At 38.2% G+C, this 15,334-nt stretch overlaps 4 protein-coding genes across 4 annotated transcripts in view; 2 read left to right on the top strand and 2 right to left on the bottom strand.

Annotated features, from left to right (window-relative positions):
* LOC118326462 (von Willebrand factor A domain-containing protein 7-like) overlaps positions 1–5,230 on the bottom strand; it is a 9,187-nt gene extending 3,957 nt beyond the window's left edge. Inside the window, exons 1-12 of the mRNA XM_035659457.1 lie at positions 5,077–5,230; positions 4,090–4,592; positions 3,409–3,610; positions 3,142–3,227; positions 2,934–3,027; positions 2,289–2,417; positions 2,006–2,192; positions 1,547–1,716; positions 1,198–1,310; positions 729–845; positions 374–577; positions 145–280 (exon numbers count right to left, since the gene is read on the bottom strand). Of these exons, the coding sequence (XP_035515350.1) occupies positions 145–280; positions 374–577; positions 729–845; positions 1,198–1,310; positions 1,547–1,716; positions 2,006–2,192; positions 2,289–2,417; positions 2,934–3,027; positions 3,142–3,227; positions 3,409–3,610; positions 4,090–4,290 (1,639 nt within the window). The 5' untranslated portion in view covers positions 4,291–4,592; positions 5,077–5,230. The remainder of the gene's footprint in view (positions 1–144; positions 281–373; positions 578–728; positions 846–1,197; positions 1,311–1,546; positions 1,717–2,005; positions 2,193–2,288; positions 2,418–2,933; positions 3,028–3,141; positions 3,228–3,408; positions 3,611–4,089; positions 4,593–5,076) is intronic.
* Positions 5,231–7,155: 1,925 nt separating this feature from the next.
* Positions 7,156–10,141, bottom strand: LOC118327238 (ecto-ADP-ribosyltransferase 4-like). Its single transcript, XM_035660528.1, has 3 exons — positions 10,053–10,141; positions 9,039–9,183; positions 7,156–8,817 (listed from the first exon to the last, which is right to left on the bottom strand). Exons 2-3 carry the CDS (start codon positions 9,174–9,176, stop codon positions 7,975–7,977), a joined length of 981 nt encoding a protein of 326 aa, XP_035516421.1. The 5' UTR covers positions 9,177–9,183; positions 10,053–10,141; the 3' UTR covers positions 7,156–7,974.
* A 194-nt stretch (positions 10,142–10,335) lies between these two features.
* Positions 10,336–12,101, top strand: LOC118327295 (T-cell ecto-ADP-ribosyltransferase 1-like). The gene is made up of 3 exons (XM_035660597.1): positions 10,336–10,619; positions 10,814–10,953; positions 11,071–12,101. Exons 2-3 carry the CDS (start codon positions 10,816–10,818, stop codon positions 11,965–11,967), a joined length of 1,035 nt encoding a protein of 344 aa, XP_035516490.1. The 5' UTR covers positions 10,336–10,619; positions 10,814–10,815; the 3' UTR covers positions 11,968–12,101.
* An 878-nt stretch (positions 12,102–12,979) lies between these two features.
* Positions 12,980–14,426, top strand: LOC118327305 (ecto-ADP-ribosyltransferase 5-like). The gene is made up of 3 exons (XM_035660610.1): positions 12,980–13,051; positions 13,209–13,290; positions 13,383–14,426. Exons 2-3 carry the CDS (start codon positions 13,225–13,227, stop codon positions 14,142–14,144), a joined length of 828 nt encoding a protein of 275 aa, XP_035516503.1. The 5' UTR covers positions 12,980–13,051; positions 13,209–13,224; the 3' UTR covers positions 14,145–14,426.
* The last annotated feature ends 908 nt before the right edge of the window (positions 14,427–15,334 follow it).

The raw sequence follows: 15,334 nt of genomic DNA, 5'->3' as shown, positions 1-15,334 counted from the left end.
CTGCTTTTAATAAACCTGCTTTACAAATGCATTAATTTACACATTAAACTAAAGATGTTTCTAATGGTAGTGATGAAAGGAGTAAAAGAGAAATGTTACAATCAAAGCTAGTCCTAACTTGAAAGATAATAGCTGTAATGACACCTGTGGAGCTGGTGAGGTTGAAGGTGAGAGATGAGGCTCCTGTGATGTAGGCAGTGATGTTCCTTAAAGAACCATCAACAGCAAATGTAAAATGATCAGGCCTTCCAGGATTCCTTACTACCTGAAAAATTGTAACCTGAAACAAGAAGGAACAGAAACCCGCACATTTATATAGATATTGCACAGTACCATCGTCAGTTAGGTATGATTTTCTTGTGCGAAGTCGTACCACAGCGCTGGCTGATGAATCCTCTATTACACTTGTAGCCAGAGAGAGGTCTGACTTGGTGACCTCAATGGCCTGACCTCCAGAAGCTCGGGCTAGGTCACGGTACAGCTGGGCGTCGGATTGGCTCATTGAGCGAGGACTCCCACCCTGAGGGTTTCTGCGGCGCCGTCGACTGGCCAGGACGTCTGTCAACATGAAAGTTACCTAAAAGTATAAAGATAGTATAAAGTATAAAGAAAAAAAATACTTGTGATGGTTATATTAGAATTGCATATGTATGCAATTGTTAACATACTATTTTTAATTTCATTATGGAATGTATTTGGAGCAAGGATAATAAAAAGTTGACTCTTACCACAGACTTGGTGCTTTCTATAAGGGCAGTGATGGCGCTTTTCAGATGAGCGTCTTTAGCTGGAGCGTCAGTGAAGACAAAGATCTCAGAGGATTGTGGAGCAGCAGTCAGGGCTAGCTATCAGTTTTATACGGGGCAAGAAAAAATTTTATTGATTGAGAAATGGTCTGGAATAAAAAATAATAGGGATGAGCGAGTACACCATTATCTGCATCTGTTCAACACACAAAATTATCTGTATTTGTATCAATACTCTGAAGGGGTGGGTCTCAAACCGGACCTGGGTGGTACCAGACGGAAGTTGTTAATTTGAGGTTAATTCTGCATTCAGTAGTTAGTCTGGCTCGGCAATAATTCTATTTTATTGCTTGGTGTCCTTATCTGAATCATCTCATGGTGATGATATTATTTTGTTGCTTTACAAAAACTGATTGATTCCAAGAAAATAACAGTAGAAAACACTTAATACCTGTAGTCCAGACAAGCACAACTCTGGGATGTCTCCTCCTCCACTTGCAGACAGCTTATTGATGCTGTCTTTGAAGACGTCCGCATCGGTCGTCATAATCAAAGGTCCAAAACCTAGGTATAAAATAGATAACTGTTACCACTTACCATCACTCACTTGATTATACATTTCACTTTGAACAGTGGGGCTAAAGTAAAAAAAAAGAAAGAAAAAAAAAGAAACAACTTTTTTAAATGTTCACAGTAGAACTAGGCCTACTTTATTTGGAAGCTGTCAAAGGCAGCACATGGCAGTTAATTCTACTCAAATAGTTACAATCGTCACTCATGAACTACAAATACGTTTGTACCTGGGTCATTAAAGGGTACCAATATGTAGGCGGAGGGCTCCTGCTGGGTTCCCCTCTTACTGTCAATGATGTCAAAGGAAACTCTCTTAGCCTCAGCTATGTCATCGCTCATACTGCCTGTGGTATCGATGACAAAACACAGCACAGAGGACTGGGAGAGGCCCATCAATCTATGGGAACATAAACAGAGACAAACCACTAAATCATTAAAATATGGGGGTTGTTGGAAACATTATACATTACTTAATTGCATGCCCAAGAAACCGACAATGTTGATAGAATTAGGCTATTGCTACTGCAGGTCTGGACGCCCAGTTGTCCCAGTTGAAGCTGAACTAAATTTGTTTGAAAAGTCCAGTCATTTTAGACATCTAGGATAAATACAGTATAATTGCTGTTTTAACACATTATTCTTCTTGCATAGGGTCACAAAATGGCTCAGGTGGAGCGTTTCCATACCTGAGGAAGTTCTTGTCTCCGACAGCTACTCTGATGTCCTCCAGTAGCTCCAAAGTGGCATTCACAGCCAAATCAGCTGCTTTGTGGTGAAATGAGCCATGACTGGATCCAACGTTGTCCTTGTTGATGCCCCCCACTGGGTCCTGTTCGCTTGTCTTGTCAAATGATCCACCGTGGCTGCATTTACCTTGGAGCAGAGAGAAAACATGTCACCTACATACGTATGTTCACAAAATGCTAATGGTGGAACACAACTAAAATGTAGCAGATTTCTTTAAGTTACCTGCAGGTTTTGCTGAGGAGAAGATGTTGAAATAGCCTGAAGTGAGAAGCCCCTGCTGCAAAAGGTCAGGCAGAAGGTTGTTTTCACAATTGCCCCCTGTACAGTTCCTACAGGTTGGAGTACTTAGATCTGCAACAAATTCAACAACAAAAATCAAACCAGGCATGGTTCATTCATCCTATAATATAGGAAAACATTAACCCTGCTTTTAATAAACCTGCTTTACAAATGCATTAATTTACACATTACACTACTTCAAACTGGAGTATGTAAACTTGCATGAATAATCATTTAATTATATTACTGAATAAATTCTAATAATTGTTGATTCTAATCAGTGATAGATTATATTTATATTGTAAAAATATATCTTGAGTGTACAGACCAATAGCAAATTATTGTTTTTTATGGATTAAAAAACAATTGGACGTAGTTTAGTTAAAAAACTAAAATGTGTTGTGTCCATTTTCATGCGTGGCTTTTGTGTGTACTGTACTGTAAAGCTTTATGAGCCATGGCAGGGTGGGTATTTGTTAACAGGTGACAGATAAACTGACAATGTGCCTAGTATGATTTCTCACTCAAGGTATGCAGATAGTGTGACTGAGCAGCAGCTTTGTGGGCAGTCAGACAGCATTATCCTACCTGCCAGGTTCCCAAGAGGTTGGTCAGGTTTGATCAGTGTGCTGTAAGGAGCATTGTTCCCCAGCTCCACCCAGTTACTGTGGCTATAGAAGTCCTTAATATAGAGAATATGAAACATTATTTACCACACCATTATTGCTTGTTGTTTTGATCATGCCCTTCACACCTAAAATGACACCACCATCCCCACATAATGTCTTATTCTCACCTGTAGGGTATGACAGACTTGTCCAAGAGTCCACCTCCCGGCAACAAAACTCTCCAGCTTCACACTGGCCTTTACAGCAGACACGCCTCAACAGTAGAACAGAGAGAGTTAGGTGCAAACTGGGAGAGTTAGGTGCAAACTGAAGCCGCACTTTGCAAGATGTGAAAATATACTTGTCTGTAAAACCTGAATCACAATATGCAGCAGGGCCTGAAATATATTTAAATGTGTTTGTTGTTTCATGGATATCTTGTGTTTGATGTGTACCTGCAGTGATGATGTCCCGTCCTCCCTGGAAGGTCTCATCATCAAAATGGTGCTCCTCACTCAGTGCAAAAACCACGTCCACTTTTGCGTTGCTGAAGTACATATTGGCAATGGAAGTTTGGAACAGGACCGTTGACAGGAGAGAAGTGCCTGTAGTAGAACAGGCCCTTTGCACCTTGTCAGCTGACAGGCTGTCATCAATCTGGAGACAAGGACACACCAACTGACTGAGTGCATGTTTGAACATCTATGTTTCAAACACTAACGCTGTACTCTCATGTTCTTGCGATAAAAAAACCCCAAACGATTTATTGGCAAACTAAATACTTTTTAAGATTTCCATCAATAATTCCTTTAATTATAAAGACTAACATCTACATAAATAGAGCACGACAATGGAACACAACAAAACAAAACAAAAAAAAAGGTATATAATACCTCCAGTATTGTCTATCATAAAATCCTTAGTCACTGTTCAAATTATACTTATATTTCAAGAGCAAATTGTTGAGCTAAGGTCACTGACCCTGACCTCTTTCAATAAGACGGTATGTTTAATTCCCCTGACTCTCAAAAAACTGTCTCAAAATTGAAATAAATACAAAACATGTAATATAATGGATTTCTGGTTGCACCACAGTTCTCAACGTTTCTCTGTTTCAGGGTAACTGTCCAACTCACAGTCAGGCTGAAGTCCCGTCCCTCAGAGGCAGCAATGTCTCTGCAGACCTCGGCTGTCTTTCTGAGGACCGCCTTTTGGGTGATGTCACGATGAGTGGAGGAATTACCATCAAATGAGAAGAGGGGTTGGAAGCTGTGAATGAAGCCTGGCAGAGAGAGGACCACTGCAACCAGGAGCATGACTCTCCGTCTGGCCGCCATAATGGGGGACAATGAAATTGGAAGAAAAAATCTGGATAGATACTGTCTTCTCAACTGTCCCAACTCTTATATCTGCCTGTTTTCAGTTGTTTCCTTCACCAGTTCTCAAGTTTTGCGTTGCTATACTCACAAAATACCAACTAAAAAGAAGGAGGGGAAGCTTGATAATCTACAGTTACTCCCCCACTGTGTGTTGTAATTTCACAGTGGGTTGCCACAAACAGAACACACTGTGATCACCACAGAGCAGAGCGGGTTATTGGACCAGGGTTAATGAGGCAACAAGTGACAAGTGAAAACACCTGAGGAAGACAGACAGAACAAATCAGCCCAGAAAGCAAGAAGGAGGGAAATAAAACAGGCAGTTACACAATACACTAATAACATTAAACAAACAGATAGCGTTAGTGCACACTATCATGAGATTACATTAAAATTGAGATTTCTATTGAAAACGTGCTTTTATTGTTGGATTTTTAAATGCTTGTAGGTTGGCATAGACACAGCGAATACTGTTAAGTCAAATATGAAATCTCTGCTTCCATAGTTTTGATATAATCCCCAAGAAAAGAAAACAGCAACAGCATCTCATGTGCTATTTAAACATTTTCAAATCAATGTTTGACCTAATCTGAAAGGCCGTAATCTCTAATTTTACTTACAAAAAAATTTATATTATTACAAACTAACAACTTTAAGGAAAACAAGTACAAATGGTATAATAAATGTAAGACCAATACAATTAACAATATACAGAAGATGCAAATACATTTTACACACTCTTACCTATGTGTGCTTAACCCTTCAGAAGTCCATCCTTATTGGCACTGCTTCAGACTTTGTCAGCATTCCATGTTTTTATTCAGGTAGATTATATTATGTGTAGACCTGTGTGTTTCCTGCTTTATCTGAAAACCTTAAGAGTGTGTGTGTGAGTGTGTGTCCTCGTTTCTGCCTCTTATAGTTAGGTCTGATTAAGCTAATGAATAGAATTCCACAGAACTCCCACACACCCTGCATTTTCTTTGCGTAAGAGTTCAGTTGACTTCTTCTGTTTTTACTGTCAGTGAGAACACGGGTGTGAGTGTCTTGTCATTACATGTAATACATGCTCCTTTTTTTCCATCAACTCCACATCCATTTGACAGGATCCATCAAACCATTAGTGTTCCTATAAGAACCCTGAACAGCTTGCCAGTCAACACATGCCTAAAACATACAGACAAACTTATCTATGGGTAATGTGGTTCCATTTAAAGAAATAGTTTATCATAGGGAATGTGCAGCTAGCTTCGCTTTCTCCAAAGAGTTTTACAGGCCACCGTAGTTTCTTCCACACACTTCACAGCGCCTTCTCGTTCCCAGGTTGTCAAATACAGGCGCGGTTAGATGCCAATAAATCCTACACAATGGACTTTTAAGTCTTAATTTGGACTAACCACATCCTAGTTCTAGCTGTACTTGATGGTATTGATCTTGTTGTCATCTCTCTCTTAGACAGAAACCTGTGACCTTCGAGCTGCTAGGAGAATACACATCGATGAGCTACCACGCTGCCTTCATTAGACCAAGTAAACCACTAAAATCAGCTGAGACCCACTTGGCAATGCTTCATTGTAGGAGTTTTAACAGATCCAGTTAGCAAATAAAGTGCAAAAAGAGCAATTTGGATACAGAAAGAAAACACATTCATTGAGCCTTTCCTGGCAAACGGTGTCATACCTGGCCTCTCCCGAGTCATACCTGGCCTCTCCCAAGGCACTCCCTTTTGAAAGAATTTTATAAGATAAGGAGATGATAAGGACCCATGTGACCTGAGTTCCTAAAAGCCAACAAGAAGACATTCATTTTCAGCAGCCCAAAATGTGATGATACAGTGACAAGTTTATGTTAATACTACTTTCTTTAAGGATAAGAACTGACAACTAGCTCAATCATACAGACACTGTGGTCAGTATAGTCGGAAAAGTGAATCAAAAAAAGCCAAGAAGGATGAAGTCTTAAATAAAATGAGATATATATGTTTATACCATTATTGTTTGTTACTACACAACAAATAGCAGCCATGCTGACTAATAATGGTACTGAAATATCAGTATTCATCTGATTGGGATATACTGTATATCTAATCTCAACTTTTAGCCATTTTACGTGCAGAGCCACGCTGGAAGATTGCAAGTAAGAATCTTGTCAGCATGGTGTCACAATGTCAACCTCCAAAATCCTGCTCAACAACATATTGTCTGACCTTTTCTGATGTATTTAGTATGTGTGAATCATTGTACACCAACTAAAACAACATAGTCAAGAAGAGAAAGTTTCCTCTGTTTATAGCTGACATACTTTTACCTCTTCACTCCCTCAATTGTCCCTCAGTTGTTTTTAAGGGAACTGAATTTGTTCAACCGTGTCCTGCTACTTCAACAAGTGATTGTGACATTTCAGAGAGGAATGTGCGTGTGTGTATGATTGTGACAAAGACAACTTGTAAAGTAACATTCCTCAGTTATCATTATACAGTGAAATGTGAAATGTCTTTGTACATGGGGTGCACACCAGGTGAGCGACCCGGGCTGCCCCCACTGAACATCTCATATCTAATTTGTATATTCCTAGTCTAACCTACATGTAGCAGTGGCTGGCCCCCACTGGGTTGATGGACAGTAATCCATAGGGACAGTTACAAATAGTAGATATATTAGAAAGCATTTCCACACCATTTTCTGACCTATTGCACTTTTAAAAGTGTGCTTGAGTCCTACCCTCACCCAAGCAAAGAACATATATATATTATTATGATATTTAGTGGCTTGCCCAGGTCTGACATCTACATTGTATCTGTTTAAGATAAATTACAGAGGCTGGTCCAAATGGCCATAATCCAGACAATTTATTTGTTTTGTTGAGTCAGTTTCAGTGCAGTTTCAGTTTTTTTTCAGAAGTCAGGGGCCAGCTTTTAGACCGGTCCATTTGATCAGACAGTTACAATGTTCCTTTAAATGCTGCTCATTCGACCCAAGTGTATTTAAAGCAGCTCTGAATCATGATATTCAATCTATGAATATGTGTGAATTACACACCAGCCCTCGATTAGAAAAGACCTTATTTTGCTATTTTGACATTAGAGCATCACTGAATCCCACTAGTAACTGTCAATACATGACAGGGCCTCAAATGTATTTTTGTATTAATGATAAAATACTAATGACCTTTTTCAAATTTTTTGTGATATCAAGTATGATGTATGACGGTGAAATTACATTCCATGTGCCTTTGGACCGTTCTTTAAACTGATTACTAATTTGATGGCCCAATATGCTTATTTCACTGATCCTTTTTGGAAGCCCTTTCTACTTGTATTGCTCAGACCACACCCTGCTAGGAGTTGCAACAGGTTTAAACGTTTTATGAACTGAGTAACAGAGAACTTGGAACTACAGCATGGCAATGTTGACTGAAATGTGGACATCATAAGACAATGACCAACACCATTTGTAAATATTACATAATGAAATGAATGTATTATTAAATGTATTAATAGCAAGTATGTTAGTTGGGTATATTTTAACCATATTTTCCTCTTTTCCTATTCATAAAGTTTAAGAAATATCAGCCCACTCCAGGCCACAGTTTGATTGCTGCCAATTATAAAGCTCATCTTTATTTAAAATGAAACCTTGTCCTTTATATGACAGCTCTAGTGGGACAGTAAATGCTGTTTGGCAAAGATGAAGCACAGTAAACCGCAGTTTTCTTGTGGTTTTCTAACACTTTCATAATGATAAAGGGTAGCAAAAGACATACAATAATCATACAAGTGATGGTAAAAATGACCCAGAATCCATCCACTGGCAATGCAGATATTAGATGCAACGTATTGCTTTCTCTATCATAAACGCAGTTCAGGTTGCTCTTAAGTCTGTAGACGACTTTACACCTCTGTGCTTCGGTCTCGATGTCAGTGACTTTAAAAACCTCATAGGGGGGAATCAGCACCTGGTTGTTTTGTTTCAAGGCTGAGTAATATGTTATGTCAGCACCAAAACATGTGTATACTTCAAAGCATGAAGCGTTCCTTGTGAAGTTCCACCCGTCACTTCCTATTATGAAAGTGCTGAACCGAATCAGTTTGTTAGAGATATTCACATTTAAAAGTGCCTCTATTCTGTAATTTGTACTTAGACATGTCACCTGACTGTGCTTTAGAATCTGAATGGCTTTACTAAGGGAAAAATAAAGGGAGCGGGACTTTAATGTGTCTTTTAGTTGTTTTCCAGTTATTTCTGCAGTATCAAGAGCCCGCTTGACAGGTTGCATTATAACATTTGTGTACATGTATAAGGCAACTGAATGATGTTTCTCCATGTAGTTGTGTACAGGCTCCTCAGCGTTTTGCTCTGCGTTGCTCCAGGCTTGACTGAAGTTTGTGCTGGTATCCATTGTCTGCATTATGGCTTTATCAGTCACAACCATAGCTTTGGACCTGCAGTTGTCATACATGTCGTCATTCAGGTCATAGGTCAGATCCTGAATAGAATGCAGAAATGAGGAGAAACATGTTGTTCAGAATTCATCCAGTAGATGAAAACATACACTAAATGAACAGTATTAAGCTGGAACCACTTTTGCATAGTCCACATTTTTCCTTAAAAAACTATTACAGATTATGTCTTTTGGAATTACTTTAAAAGTGCATCCATAAAAATGAGACATTTATGTCAAATATATGGTGTAAAATTGTGAAATACCTCTCCAACAATATCCTGCCAGCTTACTGACTGATATATGACAACAAATATTAGCAGTTCCACCAAAAGAACAAGAGAAGTAATCGCACATGCAGATAAAGTTTTTCTCTGGCATGCTTGTCTCTCCCAGGAAGGCATAGTGTATCTGAAACAGAGGAAATTTGTCATTGTTATGAACTGAGAGAGGGGTGGATATGCTTTCATGTTTTACATATTGTCTTTTTCTAGAAATCAACCAGGGAAACATCTACAGTGCCTGGCTCAGGGCAAAATATAACTGTAATGTGAGGTTGCACAGGTACAGACATCTGTTAACTGATGATAAAATGTAAACTATAATGTTATGGTTTTTTTTTTTTTTACCATCACTGTCTATTTATTTAAAATGGGCCTCACTTGCTGTATGCACCACAGATCGTCATTATAGGCTCACAAATTGAACTACATCAAGGGAGAATGAATGAAAAACCCCAGGAAGGTGGTGTTTTACATGTTTTTGACCTGCCTGAAAACAAATGAGTCACACAAGCACACACACATCTGCCTGTGTGGCTCATTAGCTATCAGAGATGAACAAAATCCCCTTCAGTATACTGGATCTGAGCACTGTACTATTGCACATTTCATCATATATATAACTTATTGTTTTATTTAAGGGACCATGTATAATATTAAGCAGAAATGTTTTACATATTTGATGTATTGTATCAGAGTTAGCTTAAAGCACATTTTTATCTTCATCTTTACAGTTCTTTAATCAGCTTAAACGGATTGTGACTCTCCCTGTAAAATTCTTCATAACATATCAATCTCTACTGTAAAAACCCAGTAGATCGAAATACAAATAAAGATGTACCACTATATATTTGGTTATTTGGTGCTTCGTTATTGGATCACTCTAATCTGCAATAAACTAAAAAAAAAGTTGATGTGTATAGATGTGTAGTGAAAAGTAAATACAATAACATTTTGAAAAAACTAGCAGTTTTGAAGATGTTTTTTTTTTTTACTTACCACATCCTGAGCAGCACTATGGTGAAGTTTTTTTTGTCTTTTATCATTATACAACCTTTTCCGGAGTGAAACATGTCCTCTGTTGTAGTCTGTGCTTTTTGCAACTCGATGACTTCCCTTTGTTTGTTTATACCTGAGAAAGCTACCAAACAGGATTTCCTAGTGCTATCACTTGTAGAACCTCCCTCCTGCCAGTGTAAACACTGAAATGACTGAGCCAGTGTGGATAAAAGGTTTCATTTACACTTGACAAATAGAAACAATAGAACACATAGAAGGGGAATATGCTGCAAACTAGGAAAAGAAAATGTTTTTAGTAAAATGTAAAAACTGTTCCGTTTGTTAAATGGTTTCTCATCACACACTAAATCCTGTTTAAACATCACATGCAAAATAAGATCCATATTAGCTCTGGTGCCTCTGAGCAAAGGTGTGGAAGAATGTCTGCCGTGTGGCTGTACCTGTAAATCCTGTGTGTTGGGACTTCCTGGATGGCAAACAACACTGCAGCACCTTTTTCCTCCAAGGAATAACATGCTGCTGTTGAAAGTACTTGGCAGAGGAAAGGTAAGAATTCATATACGTTTTTGATGGAAAATATGAGGATGTTTATTGATTGATTAGACTACAAGGAAATAGTGATATGGTTTATTTTTATGTTACTCTTACATTTCAGCCACTTGCAGACACAAACTGGGTCAATGAAAGAGTTCAAAGAGCCATTTTTGTTTCGTGCATGTTCATGTTTTGTTTTCATTCAGATATGAAGTTTGGCAAAGTACCAGTGTGTGAGCTGAAGTCACTGAAAAACTGGGCATCCCTTTGTGTGTTGTTGGCGGTGGCACTCCTATTATATCATGATCCATTTCTACTACTCTGGTGGCCTCAGAAACCTGCTGAGGTGGGATAACAGTTCTTTCTTTTACATGCACCAAAAACACACACTCTTTTGAAACTGAATATGCCAAACCATCAGTATTTGATTTTGCTCCTCACTGTTTCTTATCTGTAACTGCAGAAACCTGGTGGTTTACCTCTGGATATGGCAACAGACTCCATTGATGATATGTATGATGGCTGCCGATCTGAAACAGCCTCTGTGATCGACCTGTTAGGAGTGTTTGAATGGCACTTCAACAGAGACTTCAGTTTGGCCTGGGCTTCAGTTGAAAGACATGCAAAGAAACCTGCACACAAGCACCTGAAAGAGGACCATGCTATAGTGTTGTACCTGTACACAAAAATGAAAAATATACAACAAGCTTTCAACGAAGCAGTGAAAACGGGGAAATACAAGTACAGCACGTATGGATTTAAGTTCCACTATTTCTACTTCTACCTGACGGATGCCATTCAGACTCTGCGTCAGAATCAGACATCGTGCAGAACCACCTATTACAGAACATGGAAACAGTTTGACCACAATGTCATCAACTCAAACATGCGTTTTGGGGCTTTCACCTGGGTAGCTTCAAGCAAGCAGTCATTTGATTTTAATAGCAATGTGTCTTGTTTTGAGATTCACTCATGCTATGGTGCTGACATAACACATTACTCAGCTACAAAGCAAATGGGACAGGTGCTGATTCCTCCCTATGAGGTCTTCAAAATCACTGATGTCCGGACAGATGATTCGTGGTGCAGTGTGGTCTACAAGCTACATAGCACCAAAATACCAAGAGGAGATTTAAATTGTAAATTGAATCCAAGGCCAATAAAAACATATTTTGGAGCTGTTTCAACGCAGTGGCAAGCAAGCAGTGTTGGGAAAATGTCAGCATGCGTAATGCTGTTTATTATAATTTCTTTAGTTCTTGTAAAACGCAGGCAGAAATGTTTTGTGGTTGCAGTGCTGGGTGCTCTGCTGCTGCTGCTGATTATTCTGGTGATGTTGAGAGTTAGCCACTGGGTGTGAGGGGTAACAAAGAGGGGTAATGGCGTGTTAATGGAACTCTTACCATGTGGTTTTTATCATTGAGAAAATTCAAAAAATTGTTTCTACCTTTGTCATACTGTGCACAATAAATGCCAAGCAACTCACAAATTCATATTTTGTTTTCCTGACATCAAATTCCATGAAAACAACTCATATTTGGTGATATAGATATATACAGACTTACTGGTACCAGTATGAGTATATAAAAAACCCAACCAAAAGAACAAAATTAACTTGATTGTTTAAATCTGCAGCTTGACAATTTTTAAAGAGACACAAGTTGGCTGTTCACACTCTAAACTATGCATTTAATTGCTAAATGTATTTATTTTTTATTAGGACTGGTGAACTATTTCCAAAATGGTACCTCTTTATTGAAACGTATCTTAAAATAGGTCAAAGCAGAATATAACCTAAAAGAAAATAAGTATAAAAGGCCATTTAATTGGATTGTTTAATACAGTTTCTGATGCACTGCACATGGACTTCATGGTATAAAAGTAGCCTACTATCTATTTACACTAACTACCCACTGAGTTCAGTAGTATGATACTGTAAGTTATCTTCCACAAATAATATATAGTCATGCTTTTACAACACCGTCTCTGTACTGTACAGCATGTAAAGTCCTATTGCCCCTTCAAAATGTGTAACCCTTACATATTTTACTATAAATAAAAAAAATAATTAGACTTGGCTTAGTAACAAAATTTGCCACATTTACGACCTTCAAAACAAGTACGACAAAACATAAAGGACATGGATGCAGTAGGTTTGTAAGAGGTCTCTATGTGTCCAAAAAAATTACCCATGTACAATGATTATTTCCATGAGTCTGATTTGAATGTTTATGAGTTACATTTTTTTTAAAACACCTCTTCCTGCAATGGTAATTTGAGAGGTACTTATACTGTAGAATTCCCAGATGCAAGGACCCATATAATTAATTACAATGAATGGTCACACCTCTGATTGGAATGGTCTGCAGCTGCTAAAAGATAAGCAGGAGCTCAGCTTACCAAGTCAGCTAGGTGGCACGACACCATGTGAGAACTGCAGGTTGGTAAGTGAATAAAAGTCTTCATCGGCTCTTTAGGGAGTGCCCTTCAAGGACCACTTAAATCCATCCAAACAAGTTTTACACAGTTATTTTTACATTCAAGAAATTGACAGCAAGATTAGAGGAAGAAAATTAAACAAAATGTTGTTAATGTGTGCAGGTTTCTATACCTGAAGATGGCAACAATGGCAGTTTGGGCAGCAGTGGTAATGACATACGGAGCCTGTATAGGAGTTGCAAAGGTACTGCTGTACAAACATCTGTGGGAAAGATTATCACCAAGTAAAATTTATATTTTCTCATTTTTTCCTCTCGTTTTTTAATTATTTTTCAGATGTCTGCAGCACCTGGGTTAAAAGTTCCACTGGATTTGGCTCTAAATGCTATTGATGACATGTACACTGGCTGCAAAGACAAGATGGAGTACAAAGTGAAGAAGGAGTACCTGCCTAATGAGAAAAACAAAGACAACAATTTCACCCTGGCCTGGGGTGAAGCAGAAAAATACTACAACAAAAAATGGAAATGTAAAAAGGGAAAGAAACCTTCTACCTCCCTGGGGAAAGAACAGATCATGGCTATTTATGTTTATACCCTCGACAAACCAAAAGTCTATCTTGATTTCAATAAGGAAGTTCGAACCCAGAAACTTAAGTACAAGACCACATTCAGGTATCACACACTTCACTTTTTCCTGACTGATGCCCTTCAAACTCTCAACGCTCGCAAACCTGAAGCAGAAAGGTGTCTCAATGGCTTCCGCAGAGTCAACAGCTACTTTAGCCAAGATGTTCTCAACAAGTTGATTCGCTTTGGTTCTTTTACCTCCAGCTCAATGGGCTGGTACCCTAGCGCTGAAAGATTTGGAGACAAGTCATGCTTTGAGATTGTCACATGCTCTGGGGCAGACGTCTCGCTGTACTCTAAGCTTGGGGAGTCGGAGAGAGAAGCCCTGATTCCTCCTTATGAGGTCTTTAAAGTCACAAAAATAGAGAGGAGATCTGACCAGAAGAGTCTTCCATGTGAGGTGGTTTACAAAGTGAAAAGCACAGGAATAACTCTGTCCAATATGAACTGTGCTCTTCTGAATAAGTAGTCTTACACATTTGACATACTATTTCATGTTAGCATAATACTATAAGTTGCACCAAAAATATTGGTTTTGCAGTATTTTCAATAAGGATTTGTAGATTTAAATAAAGGCATGATATCATTTTGACTACTAGCGACAGTGTCAGTATTAAACATCTGTAAATGCAGTCATGTTCTTATCCATGTTATCTGCAACTAGATAAATTGAACGCAACAAAGAAAAATCAATTGTCCAACAATCCTGTCAAACTCTGTGCAAAATGAAATAAAATCTCTTTGTGTTTCACAAATTGTTTGTCTAAAGCTTTTACACTCGTTCTGTGTGTATAACTCGACATGCAAACTCATAGAATTAAAATAAAACGACTTGAATGTGTAGAGCTTTCACCTGTGAGTGGAAAGGCCTAAAGCTGGTGACTGACCAGATATGAGCCAACCCTGGGGGTTGCATGAGTTCATGCCAATGTATCACACAAGTCACCATTACTGGTCTGGTATGTGAATGTTATATATAGTTGCCACAAAAAACACTTAAAAATACTAAATAATAAAAAAAAAATACTTGCCGTTGACATGATTTAGTGTGTAGGTTTGTGTGTGTGTGTGTGTGTGTGTGTGTGTGTTGTTGGTTACTGTCTGTGCTGCTGTGCACATGAGCAATCACAGCAAAAATGGGCAAATACATTGGCAGACTCTAGATGAGATTGATATGTTATCATTTTGGTGTCTGAGAGGCCAGATGGATTTGATGAGTTAATTTTCCTTTTCCATTTACTTTCTGACAGGAGAAAAAAAATATTGAGCTGAATTCAACTATAGACTTAATATAATATGATTGTATTATTATTATTAATAATGTAATATATTATGTAATTTAACAGAAATTAATATGAACTTCAGTTATTTCTGTCCTGTTTGGATCACAAAAGATATAAAATCCTCATGTTTGTAACGCAGCACCTACTCAACCTCAGGTCTCTGGTTAACATGCAAATGATGGCCAAATACATTCAGCCCATCAAGAGATTATCAAAACACTACAGATAAAAGAACAACAAAGTTTTGAATCCTCTTAAATCAGTGGCTATCATCATGAACAGGAGTTATTCACTTACCTGTTTGTTAACTTGCTTTGCCTTTTTACATTTAGAGGCCATGCAATATTGGATGGATGTTCAATTCAATTCAATTCAA

Source organism: Morone saxatilis, unplaced genomic scaffold, assembly GCF_004916995.1.
Source record: "Morone saxatilis isolate NCDOM2014 unplaced genomic scaffold, NCSU_SB_2.0 Contig17, whole genome shotgun sequence".
NCBI lineage: Eukaryota > Metazoa > Chordata > Actinopteri > Moronidae > Morone > Morone saxatilis.
This window is presented reverse-complemented; position numbering and strand designations above follow the sequence as displayed.